The sequence below is a fragment of the Tamandua tetradactyla genome, chromosome 11 (assembly GCF_023851605.1).
Source record: "Tamandua tetradactyla isolate mTamTet1 chromosome 11, mTamTet1.pri, whole genome shotgun sequence".
In the NCBI taxonomy this organism is placed as follows: Eukaryota; Metazoa; Chordata; class Mammalia; order Pilosa; family Myrmecophagidae; genus Tamandua; species Tamandua tetradactyla.
In genome coordinates, this window is record NC_135337.1 from 90,954,368 (window position 1) to 90,982,139 (window position 27,772).

The window sequence follows — 27,772 nt, forward strand, 5'->3', positions numbered from 1 at the left end:
GGGCGGGTGGACGACACTCACGCTGTCACCCCCCCACCACGGGAGCCCGCGCCCCCTCCCTGTTACCTTGGACAATCCCCGTGCTCATTATGGAGCCCATCCGGGAGTGGGTGTGATTGACAATCCCTGTGTTGGCTGCGCAGCAAGAGGGAGGAAGGAAGGGAGATGGCGTCACCGCCCCCACCTGCCCTTGCCCGGGTGGGCGCTCACACTCGCGCTCTCACGTCACACCGGGGTGGGGGGACAGAGGCGGCAGAGCAAGGCAGAGAGGGTCCCAGGGCCTCATAAGAGCCCCCAAGAAGAGGAAAGGTTGATGGCAACGGTGGTGCAAAGAATCAAGCAGAAGGCCTGCGGCCTGACCACTGGCCCCTTCTGCCCAGGCCAGGCCTGGGCTCAGCCCCACCCCCACCCCACCCCCACCCCTAGGTCCCAGGCCGCTCACCTAAAGGAATCAGGTTGTTGTGGCCCACGCTGGAGCCGCCGGCAATAACACTGCTCAGGTCGTAGGCCGTCGGCATGCCTGTGCCCAGAGAGGGAGATGTCAGGGCTGGGGGCAGCATCGACATGCAGGGGGTGGGGGCAGGGGGACACGTGGGCCAGGGTCCCCCACTCACCAGCCACAGCCATCCCACTGCTGAGGTTGTAGCTGCTGCCTGTGTTCCACATGTTCTCGGAGGGGGACGTATAGTGGGAGCCAGGGGGCGGCGAGGGCGTTGTGCCTGTGTATCTGCAGTGGACACGACCGACGTGGGCAGGGCCGAGGGGCCTGTGGGGCTGGGGGTGCCCCCCACACCAGATGAGGCCCGCCCTACCTGAAGAAGGGGTTTTTCAGGTCCAGGAGGTTGCTAGACTTGGAGCCCGTCTGGTCCACCTGGGCCACAATACTGATGTCGTAGCTCTGTCTGGGGGTGAGGACGAGGTCAGCCATGAGCCTGGCACAGCCGGTGGCCCCCTGACCCCCCCAGCCCCAGTCGGCGGACCGCACCTTTTGTTGGCAATAAGCAGACATGTCCCTGAGAGCGTGTCCCCGGCCTTGGCGAAGAGTGGGGACTGGAACAGGCACCGCACCTGGTACCAGTGCGTCAGGGGCTCCGTCGGGGCCGTGGACAGCCACACCGTCATTCTGCCGAGCAGGGAGAGGAGTGGCTCGACCAGGCCAGAGCCACTGCTCAGGCCACCACCCTGCACACCCTGAGCTCCCCTGGGCACCTGTACCCCCAACGGGCCCCTCCTGAGGCCCTGGGAGCCGAGAGAAGCCAGGTACACAGGGCCCACGGCCACAGGGCACCTATTCGCCCTGACACATATGTGCCAAGAGCGAGAGACAGACAAGGTCCCAGAATGGACAGTCACCCAGCAGCCTCTCACGTGGGCCTCTCACTGGCTGCTGGAAGGGGCAGTGGCACCTGGAGGAATCACATCCCACCCTTCCAGCACCCACTCAGCAACCCCACAGGGAACCTCTAGGAGTCAGACAGCACAGCCCACTCTGCTGCACTCACATGGAGCCTATGAAAGCAACGTCGAACCAGAAAGCCAGGCCATGAACCAGCCCTGAATGCAGCATGTGGAATTTGAATGGGATTTCTATCCTGGAAGGCAAAGGGCAGGAGTTGCTGCGGAAACCGAACAGTGGCTGCTGGGAGAGAAGAGGTGGGTGGCCACGTGCAGAGTCCTGGTGCCCCCCTAATTTCTGAGGCAGCAGAACGCCAGAGAGAGCTGGGGCGGCACTGACCAGTGGCCTGAGCCAGGCCTGGGAGCAGGGAGTGCAGGGGTCACTACCTGTGCAAATCTCCTTCTTTGGCTTCTAAGAAGTTCACCGTGTACTTGACAGACTTGGCCATCAGGATCCGGATGTCAAATGTGTCCTGGAGAGACCACAGGTGGGACTTGACTTTGGGGGGCAAGGGTGGGGAGACCCCGTCCTACAGTCCGAGTCTGGCCTTGGCCTCCAGAACCACAGGGCTCAAACCAGCTTATGGTGCTCAGACCCGCTGAGAGGATAAACCAGTACAACCCATGTGGAGGGCAATAGGGTGACAGCTCTCAAAATGACAAGTATCCATATGCCTCACAGACTTGGCCCCTCCACCTCTGGGACTCTGACTCGCAGGCAGACGCGTGCTTGTACACCCTTACACGTGTAATTACAGTGGTATGTAGGAGTGACACCCTGGAAACCATCTCGTTAAGCCGACAACGGCCCACCCATGGAAGACGCGTGAGTATGAAAAAGGATGAAGACGCTATGGGCAGATGGGGGCCGATCGCCAAGATAAGCTAGTGAGTGAGAAAAGCTGGTCGCAGGGCTGGGTGGATGTCCACTCCTAGGGAGGACAGAGATCTGGCATCAGGCTAACACACCAACCTGGAACTATACAAGCTGGATATAATATGAAGAGAAAAAAGCCGCTTGTTGATGAAAGCGTCAGAGAGCAACCACAGCAGCCAGGGCTTTGGGGCTGAGATCCCAGAGAAAAGGGAGATGCATACAGGGGAAGCCCTTTCTGGTGTCCACCTTTCCCATGGGGTGTTTGCCTGTCTGCCTGCAGAGCACGTGGGCTCAGGCTCCCTATACCACTGAGCAGCCTCTAGGGTGGAGGAGAGAGACAAAATGGGAGCTCAGAGCAGCCAAGGCAGAGGGGAAGAGGCCAAGAGGCTAAAGGCAGAGAGTGAGATGACCTGCCCACACTTTCACTTGGAGGCATTTGCCAACCCTGAGCTGCGTGTGTGGCGGGGGCTGTAGGCAAAGAAACCAAACAAAAAGCCGTTTCTAAGAGACTAAAAAGCTGGCGGCCTGCTCCTCAGGGAACCGGTGCCAGGGAGGCTGGGAGAGGGGCTCAGTAAGCCACCGCTCTTGCACTGAGACCACTGCAGGTCATGCCTTAAAGCACCGGTTCTCAAACGGCTGTTCCTTCCAGGCCATCCACTCATTTTCCTAAGTTTTTTGGCTGTTTCGTTCATATTCTGACACCTGTGATATCACAGCAAATTGAAGCAGATATGACAACTTGGTGTCTCCAAGTAAGCCTAAAAATTAGTAAACTGTAAAACAGTTCCACTCTTCTAGATGAAAAATTGGGGTGAGGGGAGTTATTTTTCATAAAAGATGCTATTTACGCTAATAAGAGATGGGTTTATTGTTTCAAAATGAAGAAATGCCACACTAATGCAAAATGTTCATGACAGGGAAAATGGGGGGGCATATATGAGAACGCTACTTTCTGGATGGTTTTCTGTAAACCTACGACTGCTCTAAAAAATAATTTTAGAAAATAAGTTAATACTTTTAAATTTCCTGGGTTTAACTTTAATAGGATAATCAATAGCTATAACATGCATAAACAAAAACTTGTTGTAAGAATGTAAAAGGTTTGGTTCTGAGACTAAAATGTTAGAGAACCACTGTCCTACAGGGAAACCAAGGATTAGACCTGCCTTGCAGAATCTGAAACCTCTCATCTGATGTTTAGGCCTGAGAAGATAAGTGAACTGTTGAGGAAAAAAACAAATCCTCTTTGGAAAGAAGGACATCATTCACAGCATCTACAATATTTTATTTTGGCATTCAATGACCAGGCATGCCAAAAGACAGGATCAAAGAAAGGATCAAGGCCAAAAACTGAGAGACTAAACGAAAGAAACACATCCCAATACTGAAGTCATCAGAGATATAACTAATATACTCAAGGGAAAAAAGAAAAAGGACAATGTCACAAAGATCTGGGATAATAAAAGTAATGAAAATGAAATTCCAAAACTGAAAAATCACAATAACAAATTAAGAATTCAGTAGATGGGTAGAATAGCAGATAAGACATAGCAAAGAGGAAGAGTCAACTGGAAGACAGATCAGTACAAAACATGAAAATGAAACGACAGAGAGAAGGATGGAAAATACAAAAACAAGTCTTAAGAATCACCTGAGCAGTGGTGAAAAGGCCTAATGTACTTATAACCAGAGTCCCAGAAGGAGAAACAGAACAGTGCAAAGGGAGGGTTTAAGGAGATATTGCCCCCAAATATCCCCAATCTAGCAAAAGACATTAAGAGAAAGGAAACAAATAATAAGGTATATTAAGCCAAAAGAAGGCAAGAAAAGAGAAAACAATGAAACAAAATACAGCAGAAAAACAGCAAGGTTTACTATTTAAACCCATAGATGTGGGCCACGGTGGCTCAGCAGGTAAGAATGCTTGCCTGCCATGCCCGAGGACCTGGGTTCAATTCCCGGTGCCTGCACATGTAAAAAAAAAAAAAAAAAAAAAAAAAATCATTAAACCCATAGATGTCAGTAATTACATTAAATGTAAATGGTCTAAATATTCTAATTAAGAGACAAAAATTTCAATCTGGTTAAAAAAATAATTACATGCTATGTTCAAGAGACAAATCTTAAGTATAAGGGCACGAAAAGGTGAAAATACAAGGATGCAGAAGATACACTGTGCAAAGATTAACCAAAAGAAAGCCAGTACTGCTGAATTACTATTAAAAAAATAGATTTTTAAAGCAAGAAGTGTTATTAGAGATAAAAAATCAAAAAATTTAAAATTAAAAAAGAAAAGACACACTTCATAATGATATAAGGGTCACTTCTACAGGAAGACATAATCTATCTGTCTACATGCAACCAATAAAACAGTTTCAAAACGTATAAAGCAAAAGTTTTGAGAACTAAATGGAAAAATAATCAGGAAGAGCTGGGAAAAGCAGAGTAAAAAAATCAGTGGGGAGAAGATCTGACCAACATGATTACCAAGTGTGACCTAAATGACATTAATACAATATTGCCCTAGTTTAGTATATATATATTTTTAAGCCGACATAGAGCATAAGTCAAAATGGACAACAGTAAGCTATAAAGCAAGTCTCAATGAATCTGGAAGGACTGAAATTGTGCAGTCATGTTCTCTGGGCACAGAGAAATTAGGAACAGCGTGTTGCTTTTGTTATATTTTGTGAGGGAAAAAAAGGTTAAAAAATATATGAATTTATATATGCATATTGAGGTATAAAATCTCTCGAAAGATATACAAGAAATACTGTGCCTATGGAAGGAGAACTGTGGGCTGGGGACTGAGGTGGGAGGGTTTTTCACTTTAATATTTCTTTATTTTTGAACCAGGGATGTGAATATCAGCTCAAAAATCTCAACATGGAAATCAATCAACCAGTTCTCCAAGGATCAATTATCGAAGAAGAGTTTGTGGGTCATGTGTGCTCTCTGTGTTTGAGTGCTCTGTGTGCGAGTGCCACATTACTCCCAAGAGCTGAGAGAAAAGTTCACGCAGAGCTCAGATAGGGACAGTCATTTCCTCAGGGCTTCACAGCCTGGAGGCCCCTTCCATTACCCTGGAGGCCTGGCACGCGCTGAAGGCGACAGTGCCCTGGGTGCCTCACTCACCACCACCGGCTGCCGGAAATACTCGTCCACAGCAGCGCCTCGGAGAGCCGACAGGTCCACCCCGTGGAAGGAAGGCTGGTACCTGTGGAGAGCCCCCACCCCCATGGCAAGGTCACCAGCAGCAGGAGAGGCAGGTGGGGCAGCCCTGTCCCACTCCCGGCCAGCCCTCGTCCAGGCCTTGTCTTTCAGGTGCTACTGAGGAGTTAAGGAAACAGAAGGAGACCAGCAAGGACACCTCAGGGTTGTGGGCCATCCCCAAGCTGGCAGGGACCCCAGGCCCCTGCAGGTACTCACCAGAAGTTGGCCTTGGTGAACTGCTCCATGTAGAGCTGTTCATCCGTGAAGGGTGCGAGGTGGACGTCACCAATGGTGGGGAACATGTTTCCTGGGGGTCAGGGGTAAGGAGAGGTGCTGGGGTCAGGGTGGGACCTTCCGCAGGGCCTGGCAGAACCTCCAAGGGAACACTCAGCCCTGGGCCTTCCATTCATTCACTCATTTATGCAGAGGAACTGAGCGTCTACTCTAAGCCAGTGGCCATGATGAGCGCGTGACAGGTGCAGTCTCTTGGACCCCAGGAGGAGGTGGGCCTGGCATCCTGTCCTGATATTAGGCCCAGGAGGCAGGAAGGGCCCAGCATCACAGACAAGGCAATGCCACAGGGGCCTGGATATGCCAGACCTCCAGGGCTTGCTCCCACCAGCTAGGTGATGCCCATCAGGCACTGACCGTTGTCGACATGCAGTCTGGGGGAACGAGGGTGGCCCCCAGGCTGGACCCATGTCTTGGGCTTTGCATCTGAAGGCCTCAGCTGAGGCCAGAGGTTGGATAGGGGTTTAAGCTGAATCCCCACAAGACCTGCCCGGGCTCTGGCAGAGACACCAAGCCATCAGGGTGGGCCCCATAGTCAACGTGGCCTGACCCCTGACCTGGAAGGGGCAGGGACAGGGTCCTCCATCTGTGACAGATGAGTCAGGACTGGCAGCAGGGAGACCCAGGGCTCTGCAGGCCCCGGCTGGCCTCAGAGAGCCAGGGACTTTGGTCAGCTGGTTTCCCTATTCCCTACCCTCCTCCACAGGAGTCTTGGCCTCTCCTCACCCCAAGCCTGGCCACAGGGGAAGCTAGAGAAGTTTAGCAATGTGCACCTCTGGCTCCAAGGCCACAGGTTGAGCCACCTGCCTGGAAGATCCGGCCAGACCCCTGGGGGCAGAAATCATGGGGAAACGTGCCCCCAGCCCTAAAGGCACCCCTGGCTCCTACTGGCCAGGAGGGTTGCGGCTCGGGGAAGAGTTCCCGGTAGCTGCAGAATGACCTTCTTGAAGTAGAAGAAAGGCAGTGTCAGGCTGGCTGGGGAGGGCAGGCAGCGGGCCCCAGGCCTGTCCTGAGCAAGCCACTGGCTAGTGAGGGGGGTACACAACTGCACACCAGAACCCAGCCCCCAGAGAAGCCCACTCATCTGTGATTACCCCCCACCCCTATTGCAGGCTGGGCCCACCCGCACAACCTCCAGGGTTTCCCACTCTCTAACATAGGGCGTGGGACCAGAGGCAGGGAAACGGCAGCCATCTCCCAAGGCCAGGAGAGCCTGCGGCCAGTCCCTGCAGCCTGGATCCAGGAAGGCCAGAGGATCCTGTGGCTGCTTTCTCACCGGACAGCCTGCCACTCACCTGCCAGGGGCCCAGCAATCCAGTGGCTTCCCACACTCAGCCATGGCTGCTACCCAGGCCAGCAACCCCAAGGCCGCACACACACACACACACGCACGTGCACACGTACAGCCTGGCCTGTTCAGGATGCTCAGTCCCAAACACATGCCCAGACCTGAGCAGAGAAAGGGTATGTGCTATGACAAGGGCTGGCAATTGGTCAGGCCACACCTGGACCCCTGTGACCTGGATGGGCCAACAGCCACCCAACCACTTAGAGACCCAGGCCCAGGCCCAGACGTGTGGACTGACAGGCACAGCAGCCCAGATGACAGGAGGCAGCAGGTGGAGACCCAGACGACAGGGCTTCCCTGCTCACCCACACAAACCCCCCACCAGCCCTGCATGCACACGAAACCCTAGTCCCTCCCCCTGAGGAGAGCCGGGCTGTCAGGATGCCACTCCCAGGGCAAGGGAAGGGTTTATACTGCTGAGAGCTCAAGAAGCCAGGCTTCCGTGCCCCCAAAGTCCCTATTCCCAGCCAGAGGGATCCAGAGGCACTGGGGGACTAGAGCACATGACAGCAGGGGCAGCCTGGAGTCCTCTGGGGGGCTGAGGAGACACTTGACGGCAGGGGCAGCCCGGGGTCCTCTGGGGGGCTGAGGGGACACTTGACAGCAGGGGCAGCCTGGGATCCTCTGGGGAGCTGAGGGGACACATGATGGCAAGGGCAGCCCGGGCGTCCTCTGGGGAGCCACATGATGGCAGGGGCAGTTCGGGGGGTCCTCTGGAGCCTGAGGGACCCCTCCCTACCGAAACTGGAGGAGTTGGGTGGGCAGATGCTGAGCCACAGCCGGCTGGCTTGGAGTGGGGAACCAGCTCAGGGGCAGAGCACATGGCAGGCAGGGGCTTCACCCAGGGGCCCTGACCACTGAGCCCCGGCACCCCCCCGGCTGGCAGAGCGGGACAGTGGGGCACTCACCACTGGGCTTCAGGTATTTCTTGGCGTGCAGGTAGCTCTCCAGCATGCGCTCATTGAAGAGCATGTAGCCCATGGGCTCCGAGATGATGATGTCCACCTGCTCAGGCAGTGACACCTCCTCCACCTTCCCGGGGATGACCACGATGCGCTCCGTCAGGTGGTTGCTCTTTACCAGGACCTGTGGGTAGGCAGGCGGCTAGAGCTCAGTGCCTTCCTGGGCGGGCACAGGGAACCTGGTTGGCAGCTGCCAAAGGGCACGTTTGCCACCCCCTCCAGCCCGGCAGCTCTGGTGCCAGAAACATCCCTGGGGGCTGGGGGCCGGGGCAGCACTGCCTGCGGCGGTCTGAGTGCCATCCTGGCAGCGAGTGCCCTGCAGCCATGCAGCTCTTCCCGTGCGGTCTGAGTGCCATCCTGGCAGCGGGTGCCCTGCAGCCACGCAGCTCTTCCCAGCGCTGCACGGCAGCCCCCGGGCTCAGTTACTGGGAGGGGCAGCGCAGCACGAGCCACCTGGTGGGCGGGACGGGCTGAGGGAGAAGCACAGGCTCGCCTCAGGACAGCACCCCAAGAGAGCTCTGGGAAGATCTCACACCTGTTATCACCCTCCAGTGAGACGGATGAGGTGGCTAGGAGCCAGGGGTCAGGGAGGGAAGTGTTTTCACTACTGACCCTTTCATAGCTTTTAAATTTTAATGCCAGGAATGAAGATTTAAGTGAAAGAAAAAATATTAAGCAGATAACACAACTATCAAATAAAACACTGGTGTTAACCACATTTTATAACATTTTATAACTGTGGAAAGTGGGGTCCAGAGAGGTGCGCCTGGGGCCGGGAAGTACTGGTCTGCGTGGCTTCACAGTGCTGCAGGAGGCACCAGGCCATCCAACCTCCAGAGCCCCCCAACGACCCTGGACCTAGGGACATGCTGCCAGTCGAGGAGGTAACAGCACCACAGCGCAATGAGGCCCTCCTCACTGTGACCACTCTGCTTTGGGGACAACAGAGAGACCAAAATACAAAAGGGTCATCTCAGGCTCCCCTGGAGCCAGGGTTTCATGTCTCCTGAAACTTGGGGCTCCCTGTGGCTACCAGGCTGGAGTGGATAGAGCTGAAAAGCATGGATGGGGTGTGGGTGCCACCGACCTCAGCATGCTGGGCCATGGTGCTGGCCTCTACCGCGTAGATCTTCCTTGCTCCGGCCTGGGCAGCGAAAAACGAGAGGATTCCCGAGCCGCAGCCAACGTCAAGAACGATCTGAGGGTGGAGAGGCGGTCAGAAGCAGACACGAGGGAGCTGATGCTGGTCGTGAAGGCTGCGCGTGCACCAGGCTCAGACCCCTGGCCAGAGCGCTTTCCGGGCTCAGCCACACTTAGCAATGCTGCCTGGCCCAGCTGAGACCATGGTCACAGTGGTCCCAGGCCTGCCTCTGCTCTCTGCGTCCCTCATTCAGGCTCACAGGCAAAAGGAGAAACTGAGAGTACCAACCGAGCCGGGGGCCCAGCCCTGACGTGCAGCATGTCATTGAGTCTTGGGGCAGCGCAGGGCCGGGTGCCCAGGGCGAGGAGAGCAGGAGCCAGTGCTGAGCCTGAGTGCCTTGCCTTGTGGACCACACACAGGCTCTCAGCTTCGGAACCCCACCCCACAGCCTGCTTCTCCTCAGTGCCGACAGACTGAGGACAGATTTTGAGGACCACCCGCAAGCACAGGGTCCCCAGCATTTCTCTGGAAATAAGGGTTTGCTGGGTGGTGACACCTTAGCCCCTTGGCACAACCACAAACAGAGGTTCAGGGGGACAAGCCAGGCCTGGGTGGCAGGCAAGGAGGGACAGCCCCTGAGCCCAGGCTGTGGGAGCCTCCTAGCAACCCGGGAAAAGCCTCTTGGGAAAGCACCCACTTCTCCCCAAGCCTGCAGCCGGCAGGCCCCTGCATGATCTGGTAAAGACTCATGGGTCCCAGGGGGTGCTAGTGGCAGTACCTCCCTGCCCACGCTGGCCCCTGGAGAGACATCTGGGGGCTCAGCTAGGCAGGTGACACACCCAAGCCCCAGGGTTTCCTCTCCAGGGCTGCTGGCCCCTGACGCTGACTCTTAGTCCCAGCCAGAGTCTGGTAGGAAATCCCACCTTTGAGATTTGTCTGATTAGTTCTGTGGGAGTCAAACAAGGATGAAGGTTCTAGCAAGGGCACACATGGGAGGGGAGGTGCATGAGCTTTCTAGAGAAGAGGTCTGTGCATGGAGTTGGCCCAGAGGAAGCATCCAACAGGGGACGGCTGGGACTGTAAGGTATAGGGCCTTGGGGTGCCTCTCAGAGCCCTAGATAATCCTGGAAATGGATCTCTGTCCTGGGAGAACTGAAGGAACCTGCCAGGGGGAGCAGGCACCTCCCGGGCCCCAAGCCCGGCTCTGGCACAGGCGAGACCAGCGGCTGTGAGAATGCAGGGCACTGGGAAGCCTGGCAGAGCGGACAGGCGAGGTTGAAGGGGCAGGCCCGGGGACCGGGGTGCAGGGTCCTGAGGGTGCCTGACATTGCTGGGGGCACGCCCAGGACTTGCAGGGAACCCCAAAGCACATCAAGGAAAACCATAAGCTCCTATCTGGTAAGAAAGTGAAAAGAGACTCTGGTCAACGGGCAACAGGGTGAAATGGTCAGATGGTCACCTTCTAACACCTCCTCTTAATCATGAGTATGTGATACTTGGTGATATTAAAAAGATTTAAATGGAACTAAGGAAATGATGAGATGACAGTGCAGTCCCGTGATGGAGGGCCACACAGCAGACGAGCTGGATGTGGAGGAGGAGAGACTAGATTAGGCAGTAGGAGGGGCAGGGGATTGTTCCCAAAGTCTAGGGATTGGGTGGGGGTGAGGGTGGCACAACACTGTGATGTGACACCACTGAACCCTACACTTAAGAATGGCGAAAATGGGGAAGTTATGTTGTACATATGTTACCACTATTTTTTTAAATGTTTTGCAGGAAAATATATATAATATGATTTGAAAAAATTAAAATTAAGTAGCCCTAAGAAATTTTTGGATATGCATGGGGAAAAAATCGGGACATATAGTGGCATTATTCACAATCGCCAAAAGAAGAAACAACAGTGTTCACCAGCAAAGGAAGGGATAATCAAAACGTGGTAAACGCACGTGAGGGCACATCACCCACGTGATGTAAAAGGAACTAGGCTCCGAATCCCTGTAATGACACATGACCCTCAAAGACATAGTGTGCAGCAGAAGGACAAGCACTGTACAATTCCACTTACATGAAATATCTAAAATAAGCACCTTCAGAGAGACAGAAAGCAGATTACGGGTTGCTGGGGCTCAGGAGGGGGCCTGGGGAGTGAACATAGAATGGTGGCAAGTTTGGGTTTGAGTGGACGGAAAGTTTTGGTGACGGAAGGTGGTGATGGAGGCACACAGCAGGGAGAATGTCACTGATGCCGTCAGGTTGTGTACTTGAAAATGGTTAAAATGGCAAATTTTCTATTATGTATGTTTTCCCACAAAACTGTATTTTAATCGAAGAACAAAAACAAAGTAACCTATGTAAGTCCTCCCTTAGGGTGTACTCAAGAGCTGAGGAGAGGGGAGAGGACAGCAGCTGTCATCCGAGGCTAGGACTGGGGAAATCCTCACAGTCGAAGAACAAACAGGACCCAGGTGTCCAAAAAAGAAACCCCACCGAGGACCCACCTACGTCCCGGCCTTTAAGAATAAGCTGGTTTCAACTGGGTAGACAGAAGTACTAGTGGTCAATGAGAGGGAGAGGTGAGGGGTATGGGATGTGTGAGGCTTTTCTTTTCGCTTTTTCTGGAGTGATGCAAGTGTTCTAAGAAATGATCATGGGGATGAATACACAACTATGTGATGATACTGTGAGCCACTGACTGTACAACATGTATGGAATGTTTGTGTGTTAAGAATGCTTGCGCTTGCATGTTGTTTCATCAATGAAAAATATTGTTAAAAAAAGGTTAAAAAAAGAATAAGCTGGTTTTTAATCAGCGAGAAAAGAGAGGGAAAGGGGACTAAAAGAAAAAGAGGACCCGGAGCCCCAGGGCTGCGGACGGAGACTGAGGGAAATGACGCCGCTGAGTGTAGAGTTCTTCCGTGAGTTTTTACAATGAGCAGGTCTGTCTTCTGTAAGTGGAAGAGGGTAGAGGCGGGGGCGTGGTAAGGGCACGGGGCGGGTGGGGCGCTCACCTTGTCCTTGAAGTCGGTGTGGTTCTGCAGGATGGCCCGCTGGTAGGTGCCCGTGCGCACGTAGTCCTGCATCATGTTCTGCTGCTGGGACAGGTAGCCGTAGAACTGCAACAGAGGCGTGCCCGTGGCAGGAGACATGCGAGACAGCCATCCTCCACCAGCCTGGGACCCCCAGCACCTGCCAGCTGCCCCAGGAGAGGGAGTAGAGTCTAGAGGGCAGCCCCCGGGGAGGGACAGTGAGGCCAACACCGCAGGAAGGCCCTAGCTGGCGCTGCCTAAAGCCACCCAGAGGGCACCAGTTTGCCCACGGCAGGGCTTTGGGATCAGAGACCACCTGGCCTGTCCTGGGGACCTCAAAGAAGAACAGGGGCAGAGAGATCAGAGCCCTAGGCTCAGAGCCCCCAGCCAGTGGGCTGTGGTGTCCATTGGGAGGCAACGTGGCACCCAGGTAGGGCCACCGGCTTTGGCATCAGGCAGGCCTGGCTTCCCATCCTGGCTCTGTTGTATAATAGCTGTGTGACTGGAAGCAAGTCACTTAACCTCTCTGAGCCTGTTTTCTCATCTGTAAAATGGGGACAATAATAGCACTTACTTCCTAGGGTAGTTGGACAGATGCGACTGCCTCCATAGACGTACAAATGCTCAGGCCAGTGCCAGGCAAGCGGGCAGTGCCCAGCACCTTCTGACTTCTCTAGCATTATCCTCCACAACTCCTGTGGTATGGGCCTCACCTGCAGTTGCATCCTTGCAGCAACCCTTTTCACACATGAGGAAACTGAGGCCAAGCAGGTGGAGGACCCGTACCCATGCTTACGGGGCTGCGAAGGGACAGAGCCAGGTCCTGGCCCAGGTGTGTCTGGCCCATGCCTTGCGGCCTCTTGGGGAACATCACACTCCTGCAGGCGGGCAGGAAGGGGTCTAGGACCGCGGCAAGGAGTCACAGCCAACAGCGGCCCTGCGCCCACCTGGAAGTACTGCACGGCTGAGGACTCCTCTGTTCGCTCGCTGAAGACAGAGCGCTCCAGGGTATGGCCGCGACAGGTCTTCAGGATGTTGTAGAAGGAACAGAAATCTGGAAGGGGGAGCCCGGTCACCGTTGGCAAAGCCGGCCCCAGAGGCTGGCAGGTAGGGCCGTGGAGGGAGGGAGCAGAGCCCTGGCCCGGAGTGGTGGGGGGGCTCAGGTGGGCAGGGCAGTGTGTGACTTGGTGAGTCTCTTCCCCCAAACAGTGTTTAAATGTTAAGGGAAAGAAGAAGGGCATCTGGGCCTGTCAACAGGCTGGGGTCCCTGTGCTTGGGGGAGGGGAGCTGCGAGCAGCCCGAGGGAGAGGGCCTGGGCGTCCCCTTGATGAAGGGCAGCTTGGCCACAGGTCCACCAGGAGGCTGCGGGCAGCGTGTGGGTGAGGCTGCGGACACAGGGGTGCACCAACCCCTTGACAGCCAGTAAAAGGGAGGATGCCCAGGCACGGTATAGGGCGTGGCGCAGGGCAGGCCTTTCAAATGGTCTATGCTGATTAACCCTCGGTGAGACCACCAAATGCCATCATGTGAGAAAGGAGGATGGAAGGTGACCTCTTGAAATATTTAAATATTCATAAAGCAGGAAAGTCCGGAAGGATTTACAACACCTAGTGCTCCTCATTCCTGGTGATGGTGCTTTGTTTTGTTTTTAACAATGAATTTGGATTATTTGTGTGCTTAGAGAAAGAAACAGATTGTGGGTAACACAACGTCTGTGACAGGAAGCCTGGTACAAGGGGCAGGGTGGGCAGGGCTCTATCTGGGCCCTGGGGAGACCCCTCCATTGGAGCGGGGCTCTCCAGTGAGGGTTCTGGGGTGACCAGGCCCTGCAGCTCCCCCTGCCAAATGGTCTCTGGCCTGGGCGTCTCTCACCACACCCCTGCTCCCCCTCGTGAACCACCCACCAGCAGTGTATACCGGGCGCTCCCCAGGCCCCCTGGTAATCTCACATGTCCACATGTGGCCCCCCACCCCCGAGAAGCCAGGCCCACCTGGATGGAGGCCCCCCATCGCTTCTCTCTGCACTCAGAAAGCCTCAGTTTTCCGAAACCTCATTCTGCCCTCCTCCACGGAGCTCTGGCCGCAGCAAGCCCGGGGCTGCCCGCTCACTGGGAAGGCCTGGGCCCCAGACCCCACCTGACAGGCTCCTCCCAGACAGTGTGCAGGGATTTCTCGGTGCGGACCTACTGCCCCGGGTTGTGGGGGGAGCACCTGCTGGTTCAGACAGCCCCGGTATTGAGGCCCAGGGCCTCGGCTGTGTGCAGACAGGGGAGGCAGGACGCACCGTTGGGGGTGGCAAACTGGATGAGGACGCTGTTGCAGCCCAGGGTGATAATGAAGGACTGCTTGCCCACACGGCTGCACTCCGTCTCTCTGGACACTGAGCACTTGAACACGCACACATCTTCATCTGGGGAGGAGAGAGTCCGGGCATGAGCTGCTGGCAGGATCCTGGGTACCCCTGGGGCCTCCTAGGCACATAAGACCCACCGTGGAGGCGCAGCCCAGCACCCAGGCTGCCCAGCAGCACAGGGAACAAGAGGAGAGCACAGCAGAAGCAGGGATGCAGAGGCCAGGGGCCAGCCTGGTGGCTGCCATCAAGGGGAAGAAGGGATGTGACTGTAGGGTGACTGGGGGACTGCACAGGGCACCTCAGCCAGGACACTTCCCAGTGGAGCCCCTCCTGGTGCCAGGCCCTGTGGGCACCAAGGCAAGAAGATGGGCAGAAAAGAGCGACAACAGTCAGGCCAAATGGGTTACAGGAACCTGGCGGGACCCCCAGGCTGGGGCATGGGAGTCATGCATTCATTCAGCAGTCCCACTGCCTCACACAGGAGGCGGTCCCAGAAATGACTGCCAAGCAAGGCCTTTCCCTGGGGTGTCTATACGGGGTGGTGGTCCTGAGCCAGGCTGCTGGGGCCAGCTCGCTGGGGTTCACACCCCATCTCCACCTCAGATACCAGCCTCTACCCTCTCCGCGCCTCTGTCTGCTCGTCCTGTCAAGTGGGGCAGTGGCAGGGTGAGGAGGCTGAGTCAGTGTCCCTGCTCGTTCAGGAGCATTATGATGTGCATGCGGCCACCCCAGCCTGGGACAGCAGCGGGACAGACCGGCAGGCTGGGCCCCGGCGCATCGCCGGCAAAAAGGTTTAACCTGGTCTAATCACAAGGAAATGGAGCCAGCTAGCCAGGTCTCTTCAGAACGGTCAGGGTCGGGACAGACAAAACACTTGCTACAAGCTACTCGGGAGTGAAGAAACCTGCCATCACCGGGGGCCTGGGATCCTGGGTTGGAGCCTCTTCAAATTTTTTTAAAAAGCTATAAAGGACAACTGGGGGAATGTGAATGCAGACTACATGTGAGATCACTTTTAATCACGTGGATGTGATGGCAGTGTAGTTCTGTAGGAGAATGCCCTTCTCTTAAAAAAAAAGCAAAGCATTTAGGGTGACATCTCAGGATATCTGCAACTTACATTCAAATGGTCCATCAAACGAACAACCAGCACAACAAAATATATGTACACAGAGAAGCACAAGTGCAAAATATGGCAGAGTTCCCCATCACCCCAGAGAGTCAAAAGCCACTTTTTAAAAACAAAGTTGGAGGAATCACATTTTAATTTCAAAGCTTACTACAGTGCTACCGACACCAAAACAGTACAGTACTGGCCTGAGGACAGACAGACAGACCAATAGAATAGAAGTGAGAGTCTGGAAAATGAACCCACACATCTGTGGTCAGCTGCCTTCAACAAGGGCACTTAGTGGAGAAAGGAGAGTCTCACCAACAACTGGAAATCCACATGCCAAAGAATGAAACTGAGCCCCACCTACCTCACATCATATACACAAATTAACTCAAAATATATCAATGCATTAAAAAGCTCAAATCATAAAACTCTTAGGAGAAAACTGGAGAACCCTGTGTCCTTCCTTGAATTTGGCAATAGAGTCTTAGAAATGAAACCAAAAGCACGAGCAACAAAAGAAGGAACAGATAAATAGGACCTCAATTTAAATGAAAAACTTTCTTACATCAAATGACACTTTCAAGACAATGAAAAGACAGCTCATGGACAGAAAGGGAGAAAATAGTTTGCAAATCATATATACAAAAAGGGTTAATATCCAGAATATTTAAGGAACTCCTATAACCAACAACAAAGATAAGCAATGCAATTAAAAAATAGATAAAGTGAGACAGCATCAGGGGATTGAGAAATCCTTCTGGACCAAAAGGGGGAAGAGTGAAATGAGACAAAATAAGTTTCAATGGCTGAGAGATTCCAAACAGAGTCGAGAGGTTATCCTGGAGGTTATTCTTACACATTAAACAGATAACACTTTGTTAGTCAAGATGTAGCGGAGAGGCTGGAGGGAACTGCCTGAAAATGTGGAGCCATGTTTCTTGAAGATAACTATATAACAATATAGCTTTCACAATGTGACCGTGTGATTGTGAAAACCTTCTGTCTGATGCTCCTTTTATCTACCTTATCAACAGATGAGTAAAAGATATGGAATAAAGATGAACAATAGAAGGAACAAATTTTAAAATAAATTTAGAGTGAAATGCTGGTGATCAGTGAGGGGGAGGGGTGGGGGATGGTATGTATGAATTTTTTTCTGTTTTCTTTTTATTTCTTTTTCTGAATAGAAGCAAATGTTCCAAGAAATGATCATGATGATGAATATGCAACTATGTGATGATATTCTGAATTACTGATTTAATAAATGTAGAATGGAATGATCAAAAATTACAAATGTTTGCTTTTGGTGTTTTTTGGTATTTAAAAAAACATTTTTAAATTAACAAAAAAAACAGAAATGTGAAAAAAAAATGGGCAAAGGACTGGAATAACACTTCTCAAAAAAAAATTCAAATGGCCCAAAAGCACACGAAAAGATGCTCAATGTCATTGGTCATCAGGAAAATGCAAATTGAACCCACAATGAGACACCACTTCACACCCACCAGGATGCCTATTTAAAAAAAAAAGAAAAGGACAAGCGTTAACCTGGGTGTGGAGAAACTGGAACCTTGGTGCGGGGTTGGTGGGAATGTAAAATGGCACATCTGCTGTGGAAAATTCTGGTGACTCCCCAAAAAGTTAATCACAGATTATCAGATGATCCAGCAATTCCACTCATACATTCAAAAGGACTGAAAACAGCAACAAATATCTGGTCCTAGCGGCACTGATCTCAATTGCCAAAAGGTGCAAATAATTCAAATGTCTACCAATAGATGAATCAGCAAAACAGGGTACACTGATACAGTGGGACATTATTCAGCCATAGAAAGGAATGACGCTCTGAAACATGTCACAACATGGATGGGCCTTGAGGACATTGTGCCGAGGGAAAGACGTCAGACATAACAGGCCACAAAAGGCCCAGAACTGGTCAAGCCATCGAGAAGAAAGCATGTTAGTGGCTGCCAGGGGCTGGGCAGGGGGGACGGGAGTCCTTTAGGGTGATGAAAAGGTTCTGGAACTGGACAGAGGTCATGGCGGCAAAACAGGAGACCATACTAGATGTCCCTGAATTGTGTACTTCAAAATGGTCTATTTTATGTTCCATGAACTTCACCTCGACTTAAAGGCTCATTTCCTGTCAGGGAGTCCAGCTTGGGCCCCTGGTCAGCGCTGTGCGGTCTGAGCCCTGGGCCCGGGCAAGGCCACAGGCCAGGACTCTGCAGACCCCTCACCCCAGGAGCGAGGTGCCACCCCGAGGGGGAGGGCAGGGCAGAAGCCTCCTGACCACGGCCACATTGCAGCCACAGAGATGCCAGACAAGGTACGCCATGCCCAGTCTTACTTGGGTCCCGGTGGGAGACTCCAAATCTTGGCCTTGTGCCCGCACCTAGGGTGGGAGATAGAGCCAGTCTCCTGGCTGTGCCTGGGCGATAGCAGGCAGGCCCAGGAGGGTGCCTGTTTACCAAGCAGCCTGGCACCCTGACAGTGGCCTGAGGTTCCCCATCCCACCTGGCGCCAGGCAGGCGACCACAGGCCCGTGGCTGAGAGAAGCGTGGCTGCGTCCAGCAGGGGCTGGGCTGGGCTGGGACGCCAGGATGAGGGTGGGGCAGTTGTCCATCACACCACAGCAGTCAAAGCCCAGGAACCTATACTTTCTGAGTTTCACGCCATGGTGACTCAACAAACAGCTGACAAAGCAATAAAGCTGGACCATGTCCCCCCTGCTTTTACGAACATTCCGGAGAGGTCTAAATCCTCAGTCTGGCCACCAAGGCTCTCCCATTCAGCAAGTCCCTCCCCGTGGCCACCCACAGAGCTTTGCACACGCCATGTCCTTTGCATGTTCCACCTGCTCCCCTGGCCTGCTACGGCGGGCCCTCAGGACAATGGGGGAGGGTGGTGGGGTCATGCCTGTCCCTCCCAGAGTCACCCGCAGCCAGGCAGGGTATAGCTGGAATATAAAACCTGCCACCTGGCTGGGGGATGACACTTCAAGAAGAGGGGGTCCCACAAAGGGGTCTCAGGGCCAAGGACCGCAGTGGCCGGGATCCAGCCTTGTGACAAGGTCCCTCCAAACACGACTCCTTCCACCAGGAAACCTCCTGTACACTGAAGGGGTGGCAGCCACTTCATTTATCAGTCAGTGGGTGAGCCCAGGACAGGAAGTGGAAACTCCCAGGAGCTTCAGTTCTCAAGCCCCCAGGGTCTCTGTGCTTCCTATCACCAGCCCAGAGTGTGCCGCCGCGGCCACACGAGCACCCACTCGGGGACTATGTCTGCATGGCCTGAGAACTAGGGGCAGGAGGGGGTGACAAAAGAGGGGAGCTGGCAGGGAGGAGGCCGTGCTGCCTCTCGCTGACCGAGGTCAGCAGATCTGGGATTTCTTTCCCCGCAGTAAAAAGAATGGGGCAAGCAGGACAACAGAATGGGGAACACATGGAGACACATGCAGACCGAGGAGCCTGAGGAAGGCCAGCAGCCCTGGGTGCCCAGTGCCACCTGCCACCACCCTCACTGCACTACAGAGCCTGCTGTGAAGCTCTGGGGCCAGGAAACCAGGGCGAGTGCAATCTCCATGGCTCGGGTGGGAAAATCGCCCTTCTGGCAGTGTGGTTTTGCTCCCCCTACTGGGGCTGGGGCTGGGGTGTCCTAACGTGAGTAAGAACACTTTCAGGCTCTCTCCCAGCCCCCTGACATGGACGCCCACACACTCCCCACACGACCTCTGTGAAAATACTCCATTACCACCCGGGGCTCGGGAGGTTCGTATTTCACTATGGGCGGCAGAACTGCGGGCTCCAGGGCTCCTAGAGCAGAGTGGCCACTTTCTCTATAAAGGTCCAGGCAGCGAATGTTCCTGCCATGCAGGCCAAGGGTCTCTGCTGCTGTACATGGCAGCGCCACAGGTAATCACAGGGTCGCGTGCCACTAAAGCGTTATTTGCAAAACCAGGTGGCCGACTGGACTGGCAGCATGGTGGGAGTGATGGCAGGAGCCCTGTCTGTCCTGTTCTCCCTTCTGTCCGTGGACCGAAACCAGTGATCTGCACCCAGGAGAGCGTCAACAAAGTGGGCTGAATGGGTGAGAATTAGATGCCGAAGGGTCCACAGGGTTGAGCACCTCTGGGAGGAGATGACCGAGGTCACAGCGGGGGTCGGAGCAGCCCATGAGCTGCAGTCCCTTGCCTGCTTACAATCCCTTCACTGATTCCAAAAGGCTCCTAGAACAACCCACACTCCTCACGGGCTCTCAGGCCCCAGCCATCAGCAGCAGCCTTGGTGTGGCCCCCATCCCTCTAAGTCAAGCCACGGGGGCCTCTGCTCCCCCAGCCCTTTGACCCAGAACACCCTCCGCCTCACCTCCTGCTTCAACGTCACCTCCTGCAGGAGGTCTGCCGGTAGTTCCCGGACCAGCACCCGACACTGTGGGAGCTTCTTACTTAACGCCTGCCTGGTGGCCACCCCAAGTTCCAACGACACACAGACCTGGGGCTCAGGGTGAGCCTTACCACACCTGCACCGAGGGCCCCTAGGAAACGCTGACCTGAGCCCCCCACCATGGGGTCGGGGGAGGGGGCTGAGGCTCCTCCCAGAGCACAGGTGGCTGAGGATGTGGTTGCCCGGGTGCCAGTCCTGCCTGCCAGCCTGCCTCTGGCTGCGTTCGTGGCTGCACAAAGTCGCTTAACATGGCGTTGGGCACGAGGCAGGGATGCTGTGTGTGCTGGAGAGCTGAGCGATGGTGCAAGCAGGTGACCTGGGTCAGGGGACAAATGCTGGGGGTTAAATCCCCTCCTCTCCTGGAAACTGCCATCTGCATGCAAGCTGGGGGTGTTATTCTCTGCCAGGTGAAGAACAGAGAGGTGATGGAAGGTGAGACAGGGAAAGCAACCGCCGCTTCAGGAAAAAATAAAGGCCATGTTTTGTTTTGTTTTGTTTTGTTTTGCTTAACTTTTAAAATTGTATAACATATACACAAAGCAAAGAAATAAAAAAGCAATAGTTTTCAAAGCACTCTTCAACAAGTGGTTACAGGACCGATCCCAGAACTTGTCATGGGCTATCATAATATCCTCTCATATTTTTCCTTCTAGTTGCTCCAGAATATAGGAGGCTAGAGGGCTTAAATACTTTTTTATCATCACAATCGACTTTTTTTCCTTCCTTTTTTGTGAACAATAACGTATATACAAAAAAGCTATAAATTTTCAAAGCACAGCACCACAATTAGTTATAGAACATATTTCAGACTTCGACATGGGTTACAATTTCACAATTTGAGATTTTTACTTCTAGCTGCTCTAAAATACTGGAGACTAAAAGAGATATCAATTTAATGATTCAGCATTCATATTCATTTGTGAAGTCCTATTTTCTATGTATAATTCCACCAACACCTTTGATCTTTCCATACCTCTCTTTGGGGTTGTCTGGGCTATAGCAACTCTAAATTTTTGATATCGGAAGGGTCTGTCATTGATATGGGATATGGTAGGGAGATAGAACTATCTGCTGTTTTGGAGAGGCTGGGCTAGGTTTCAGGGTTTATCTGGACCAGGGACCCATCTGAAGGTTGTAGGTTTCTGGAAAGTTACTTTAGTGCATGGAACTCTTGCGGAATCTTATAAATTGCCCTAGGTGTTCTTTAGGATTGGATGGAATGGTCCTGGTCGGGGTTTGGCAGGTTATGATAGGTAGCAAGGTCTACCTGAAGTTTGTGTAAGAGCAACCTCCAGAGTAGCCTCTCGACTCTATTTGAACTCTCTCTACCACTGATACTTTACTAATCACACTTCTTTTCTCCCTTTTGGTTAGGATGTAATTGTTGATCCCACAGTGCCAGGCCTGGACTTATCCCTGGGAGTCATCTCCCACCTCTCCAGGGAGACCCTCATCCCTGATTGTAATGTCCCATGTAGGGGGGAGGGCAATGATTTCACTTGCAGAGTTGGACTTAGACTGAGGCCACATCTGAGCAACAACAGAGGTCCTCCAGAAGTAACTCTTAGGCATGCCTACAGGTAGTCTAAGCTTCTCCGCTACTTACATACGCTTCACAAGAGTAAGCTTAATGATCGAGGGCATAAAGGCCATGTTTTGAGCCCCTGCTTCTCCAGCAGGAGAACTCCTACAGCCACCACACAAGAATAATTAAAGCTCTTTTACTGGGCAGATGGGAGGTAAGGAACAGAAATGCTTGTCCAAATGTGAGGTGTTTTGTTAAATCGCCTCCTACTGCCACATAAAACATCAGCTGTTCACCTTCCAGAGAAAATATTCCACAGTAAAAGTGGAGAGTTGGGTAAAAAGGGATAGACACCCAGGCCAGAAAAGGAAGATTTCTGGAGACTTCCAGGGTCTTCCAGAGTCTCCCCTGAACCGCCTGGGGCTGCCAGATTATCCAGCAAATTCTGCCAACCACATACCATGCGAGGACCCAGGAGTGACCGAGTGGGAGGCGGGCTAGTGGCACCTGACGTGCAACGAGAAGGGATAATAGGGCCACTGCTGGGGCTGACGGAAAGGAACCAAAGATGGAGGGGCTCCTGCCCTGGCAGCATCGACCGCGTCTCCACACTACGGGGTACACGGAGGCAAAGACAGGGAAGAGGTCACTCTCAGGTGGCCCAGCAGGGAAGGCCAAGACCGGGTGTCTATCCCTTTTTACCCAACTCTCTACTTTCACTGTGGAATATTTTCTCTGGAAGGTGAACAGGTCTATAAAATGATCAAGTGGTGTCAAGAAAGACCTGGGACGCTGCCTCCCAAGAACACCTGAGGCTCGAACTGAGACTCTATACATGCACTAGCTTTGCTTTCCTGGAAATTCCTGGAGGGTTCGTAGGTCAGATAAACCCTGAATCCCAGAGGGACCAGCTTTTCCAGGATTATCAACTATTTACATCTCCCTGTTCTTTAGTGTCGGTCGACACACCTTCTCAACATGAAAAAGTCAGAATGGGTATTGCCCAAAGATCGCTATAAATTGGGAAATTAAAGAAGGAGGAGGTAAACAGAGAAAATGTGATTTGACAAACGAGTGTGACTGCTGAATCACTGTATTAGTAGTATTCCTTCTAGCCTCCAGTGTTGAGGAGCAGCTAGAAGAAAGGATCCGCGATGGTGGAATAGTAGCGACGACAAACTCTGGGATCTGTTCTGTAACCTCTTGTTGAAGTGTGCTTTGAAAATTATTGCTGTTTTCTTTCTTTGCCTATATAAATTTTATATTTTACAATAGAAAAGTTGAAGAAAAGGGTATAAGGGTAGTTCGGTGATATAATTCTCGCCTGCCATGCAGGAGACCCGAGTTTGATTCCTGGCCCTATGCACTTCTCCTCACCAAAAAAAAAAAAAAAAAAAAAAAAAAAATTTTTTAACAAATGGTGCTACAATAAAGGGACAGCCACATGAAAAAAAGAATGAAATGTGACCCACACCATACAGTGTAGAAAAGAAAAGGACAGACCTGGGGTCAAATCCAGCCTCTCTGTTCTCCAGCTGGGGATGTGTGCCAGCCCCAGACACCTCTGAGCCCTGGTCTGCTCCCGCCCCAATCCCACCCTGCACCTGCCGGCTTGGTGGCCGTCCCCGACCTCAGGAGTCCACCTGTACCCTGGGATGACCACCGCACCCTGTGTGCAGATTCCAGGAGATGACGGAGTAGCTGCCTCAGAACCCGGAGGGCGCCTGTCAAGGCCTGTCTCTGCAAAGCACCCTAACCTGGCACCCTGCCTGCCTGGCCTCTTCTCCCACCGTAACCGAAGCTGCTGCTCTGTGCCGTCCCCAGAGAAGCCGAAGCAGCTGCAGCCCCACACTGCCCAGCCCCGGGCATCTGAGGCCCACAAGGTCACCCTGGGCTTCTCTGGCCAGCCCTCCCCTCCCCTGTGCCTAGCACCTAGGCCTGGGGGCACCGCCCCACCCCCCTCCATTCAGGGCAATTTCCCATGCTGACCCAGAAATCCCCTTATTCTATAGCTCCACGTGCAAGCCTCTGTGAAGACATCCCACAGGTGAGCGCAGCCCTGGTGAACACCCACCAACGTGGGAGCTGGTTAAATGAATGCCATCCGTAGACGGTGACGGTCACCATGTTCAAGGGCGTAGTGAGGGGCAGACCCACTAAAACATACTTCCCAGAGGTGTGACCGTTAAGGCGCGGAGGGTCAAGCCTGATCAGAATCCTCCAGGAAAAAAGCAGAGAAAATGACCATGACAGCCTGTGGAGAGCAGCACTGCAAGGGGTGGCCTCCTGCCCCAGTGTTCCCACGCGCCTAACTCTAGGACAGGGGCTCCCACTGCTCATGCTAAGCGCCACCCCAGCAAGCACCAGGCCGGAAGCATGGGACAAGCCAGGGACTAGGAGAAAGAGACTGAAATGGACAGTTCATGTCACACCCCCTCAACTGTTTGCATTTCTACTCTGTAAGCAAAAGACAACTAAGTCAGCAAGCAGCCTGCCCCCCAGGTTGGTTGTGCCCTTCCCAGGAGTTACTGGGTCTGAGGACAGCCTGGATTCCCTCTCGGACATGCTGGATGCCACTGCATGACCAGGAACCAGAACCTGGTGCTTCCTGCCGGAGGGCGGAGGACATGGGTTTCTCGACTGCTGCATCTCCCAGGGCACCTGTCCCCACGGGCCTGGTAACGGGCACGAAAGGCCCAGTTTCCTTTAAGTTAGGGCGGCCCGATGCCTCAGCCGGGCTTCCAGGCAGTTGCCACCAGGGAAACCCTTGTCCCCTGCCAGGAAAGTATCAGGCCAGGTGCAGTTACAGAGGCCCTGCTCTGGAGTCGGCTGACTCTGCCCCCATCCCCAAGCCTCAGCTTATCAGGAGAAGGAAAATCATCTGGCACATCCGAGACCTACTGGCACCCAGTAGGTGATGCCCTCCCAACGCCCAACATCAGGCCACCAGGCCACACCAGGCATCAGGCCCGACCTGGCAGGACCCAGCCTGACGGGACCCGCAGGTATCCAGGCCCAGGACCATGGGCTCCGCAAAGGTCGGGGGACACAGTGAGGTCAGCCTCCCACACCGCATGGGGAGGCGCGTCACTGCTAACTTCCAAGTTACAGAGGCCAGATTCTCAGGCCCTTTCAGAAGATGGCCCCTTCTGAAGGTGGGCCACCAATTTAGGACACAGTGACCTCTCTGGAAGGGGATGGCCCTTGATTGCCACCAAAATGTTTCCTTTCTTGAAAAAGGGGATGGACGTGCAGAAGCAGTGGCCATGCTAGCCTTAGTCCCCTAAGACATTTCCTTGTGATTTAAACAGCCATAGCTGCTGGCAAACTCTGCTGCAGGAGGGGTACAGGATTCCGGGAGGGCTCCAGTACAGAACACTGGGGGTGGGGGCAGCAGGTCCCAGGTGGGTCAGACTCAGGAGGCCCTCTTGGGGCAGGGACCTGCCATCTGGGGTGACGGGTCTAACCAGGGCTGTGTCTGGAGGTGACCCAGTGAGAAGAAGGAGACAAAGAAAGGGATTGGCTTTTCTGACAAGCACACCGATTTCAGGCAACTGCCCCCCCCCCCCCCAACCATGCTAATCAGCCCGCCGCCCCAGGCTTTATGAGCTACAAAAGGGATGGCAGATGTGTGCTGGGGTTCCTCGGCCAGCAAGGCGGGGGCTTAGAGAATAATTAAGAAATGTGGGGGTGGGGGGACAAAAAAGAACTCAGCCCCTTGCTCCCAGCCCCTCACCAGCCTTTCTCCTCCGGCCTCATGGGGGAAGCTGTGATTTATGGAGCAGGCAACAGCGCTCTCAGGCCTGGGCCCCGCAGAGCCTTGGCTGGGGCTCCCGACTGTCTCCAGGAGCCTCTCACTTTCAGGAAAGGAAACTGAGGCAGAGAGAGGACCTGCCGAGAACGGCTCAGCCAGCAGTGGGTCCCCAGGGCGGCTTCGGGGAGGGGTGCACAGCTGAGGAAGCCGCAAGGGCTCAGGCTGTGGGATGGCAGGCTAGGCCTCGCCCTGACAAGGAGGAAATCGAGCTGCCCCCCGAGAGCTGGGAAGGGGGGGCCTGAGGGCTCCACCACCTCAGACCCTGGCAGGCAGGGTGCCCAGGAAGAGGAGATACTGACGGGGGCTGCAATGAGCTCCCAGAAGGGGGCTGCCCTAGCTGGGAGAGGCAGGGGACTCCAGGGACTGGGGCAGACTGGGAGTTGTGGTCCCTAGCATGTCTTGGGACGATTTTGACCCCCAGCTGGCTAGGGAGAAACCGGATGTTCTGGGGCCTGCATCGCAGGCAGCTGCCGGAAGGGCCTCGACCAGGCGCCAGGCTTCGGGAGGCCCCGGGAAAACAGGATGTTTGGGTTAGGGGGGCCCAGCACATGTGGCTGCAGATGTGGCACAAGCGTGAGGGGTGGATGCTGCCTGACGCCACCAAGGAATCAACATCGAGGCAGGGATGTGGCAAGCCTGGCTCTGGTGAGCTCCGGGAGAGTCCAAGGGGCCCCTGCCCTCCCAGGGAACAGGCCAGGCACGAGCGGACTTTCATCTGAGGTCAGCTGTGGAGGAGTCTAGAGCTCCGAGAAGTGGTACCCAGTGGCCGAGGGGAGACCACCGACCACTCCACTGCCTCAGTTTCCTCATTTACAAAGTGGGAGGATGGACTGTGCCCCCCACCCCCCACCCAGGGCTGGTCTCACCCCCACCCACACTACTGAATGCCTTGTACAAAGAACCCCACCCTGGCAGCTCCAGGGAAACTCAGTCCCCCAACTCCAGCCTACCCATGTCTGCTCTGCTTTCCCTGCCACTCAAGGGGGAAGGTGGCCAACTCTCTAGAATGTTCCACTCGGGTCTGCCCAAGGCAAGGCCCCCCACTCTGTCTCTGATTACCTACTCACATGCCTTCTGGCAGGGGAGGAGGCCCCCGGAGCACCCCTTTCTCATTTGCCAGGGCCCCTCATCCTCGCCCTGACCCACGCTGCAGGCCAGCTCCTATGGAGAAAGCCCTTCCACGCTGCGTCACATGTGTAATGCATCCAGCAAAAACGAACCCAATTAGCAGGGGAGAAAATCTGCCAACAACCTTACAGAAAAACAGCCCAGACCCACTCTTGCCAACGCTGCGGGTAATAAAACGCTTTAAAGACACAGACAAAAAGAGGAATAAAAGGGGGTTCTCCCATCTCTATGCAAGGAGGGGGGTGGAGAGCCTGCCCCCGGCCTGGACCTGTTTTCACGGAGGTCCTGCCACCTGGCAGCAGGGCCCGAGTGGGGAAGGCAACCAGGCCTGGCAGGACAAAAACGACCCAAGGCGCCCTGCAAGGTCCGTATCTGGCTTGCGTGGCGGTGACACGGGTGCACAGTTGTCCAGCATGTCGAACACAACATTTCAGGGCCAGGTATGGGGGCGTGACAATGGCACAATTAAAATAAACAAAGAAAAGAATAACCCCCACCCCACCCGCACCCCGGAGGAGACTCACAAGGCCCACAGAACCCCCAGACCCATCTCCCCCGGCCTGCTTCAGGTCTGGTCCTCACCGTCTCCAGAGAACTGTTTTGAGGGGGGCTGGGAGGGCCCGCCACACTCCCTCGTAAAGTCGGGGCTGGGCCCACCCTGCCCTTTCCAGCGACTTAGAGCAAGTCCCGGACATAAGGCCCCGGAGCCCTGGAACCAGGCCACCACACAGCAGGGAAGGGCTCCCACGAGGGTGTCAGGATGCCCCAGGCCCTCTCTGGGCCCCTCCCAGCCCTCGGCGCTAGGCTCTGTGAGGCCGGAGGACACAGCCTCTCTTCGGGCCATGATACCCCATCTGTCCCTCACCCACCATGTGCTGGGGGTGCTCCGTGACACGGTGGGTCTCAGAGCCATTCCTCCCCCTGCTGCCCCCCACACTTTCCAGAAGAATCAGAGGCCAAGAAGAGGGGCGCACCCCGGGGCGCAGAAGGACTGCAATGGTGGTGTGCAAATCAGAGGTTCAACCGCCCCCCAAGTTCCCTCCTGTCCCCTCAACTATGGCCAGGCCGTCCCCTCCTCCTGCCCCTCCCTCCCTTAGCACCTCAGCTACCATCCTCTTGACGGGGTGACTT

General features: G+C 54.3%; 1 protein-coding gene across 2 annotated transcripts in view; it reads right to left on the reverse strand.

Moving 5' to 3' along the window:
• CARM1 (coactivator associated arginine methyltransferase 1) overlaps positions 1–27,772 on the reverse strand; it is a 37,139-nt gene that overhangs the window by 1,198 nt on the left and 8,169 nt on the right. The window contains exons 2-15 of one of the 2 annotated variants that reach the window (XM_077121787.1): positions 14,544–14,669; positions 13,207–13,313; positions 12,242–12,346; positions 9,174–9,284; positions 8,033–8,210; positions 5,702–5,792; positions 5,408–5,489; positions 1,783–1,868; positions 1,503–1,592; positions 986–1,123; positions 813–902; positions 615–727; positions 443–520; positions 67–135 (exon numbers count right to left, since the gene is read on the reverse strand). In XM_077121787.1, the coding sequence (XP_076977902.1) occupies positions 67–135; positions 443–520; positions 615–727; positions 813–902; positions 986–1,123; positions 1,503–1,592; positions 1,783–1,868; positions 5,408–5,489; positions 5,702–5,792; positions 8,033–8,210; positions 9,174–9,284; positions 12,242–12,346; positions 13,207–13,313; positions 14,544–14,669 (1,464 nt within the window). The remainder of the gene's footprint in view (positions 1–66; positions 136–442; positions 521–614; positions 728–812; positions 903–985; positions 1,124–1,502; positions 1,593–1,782; positions 1,869–5,407; positions 5,490–5,701; positions 5,793–8,032; positions 8,211–9,173; positions 9,285–12,241; positions 12,347–13,206; positions 13,314–14,543; positions 14,670–27,772) is intronic. The other variant, XM_077121788.1, reaches the window with a different exon arrangement.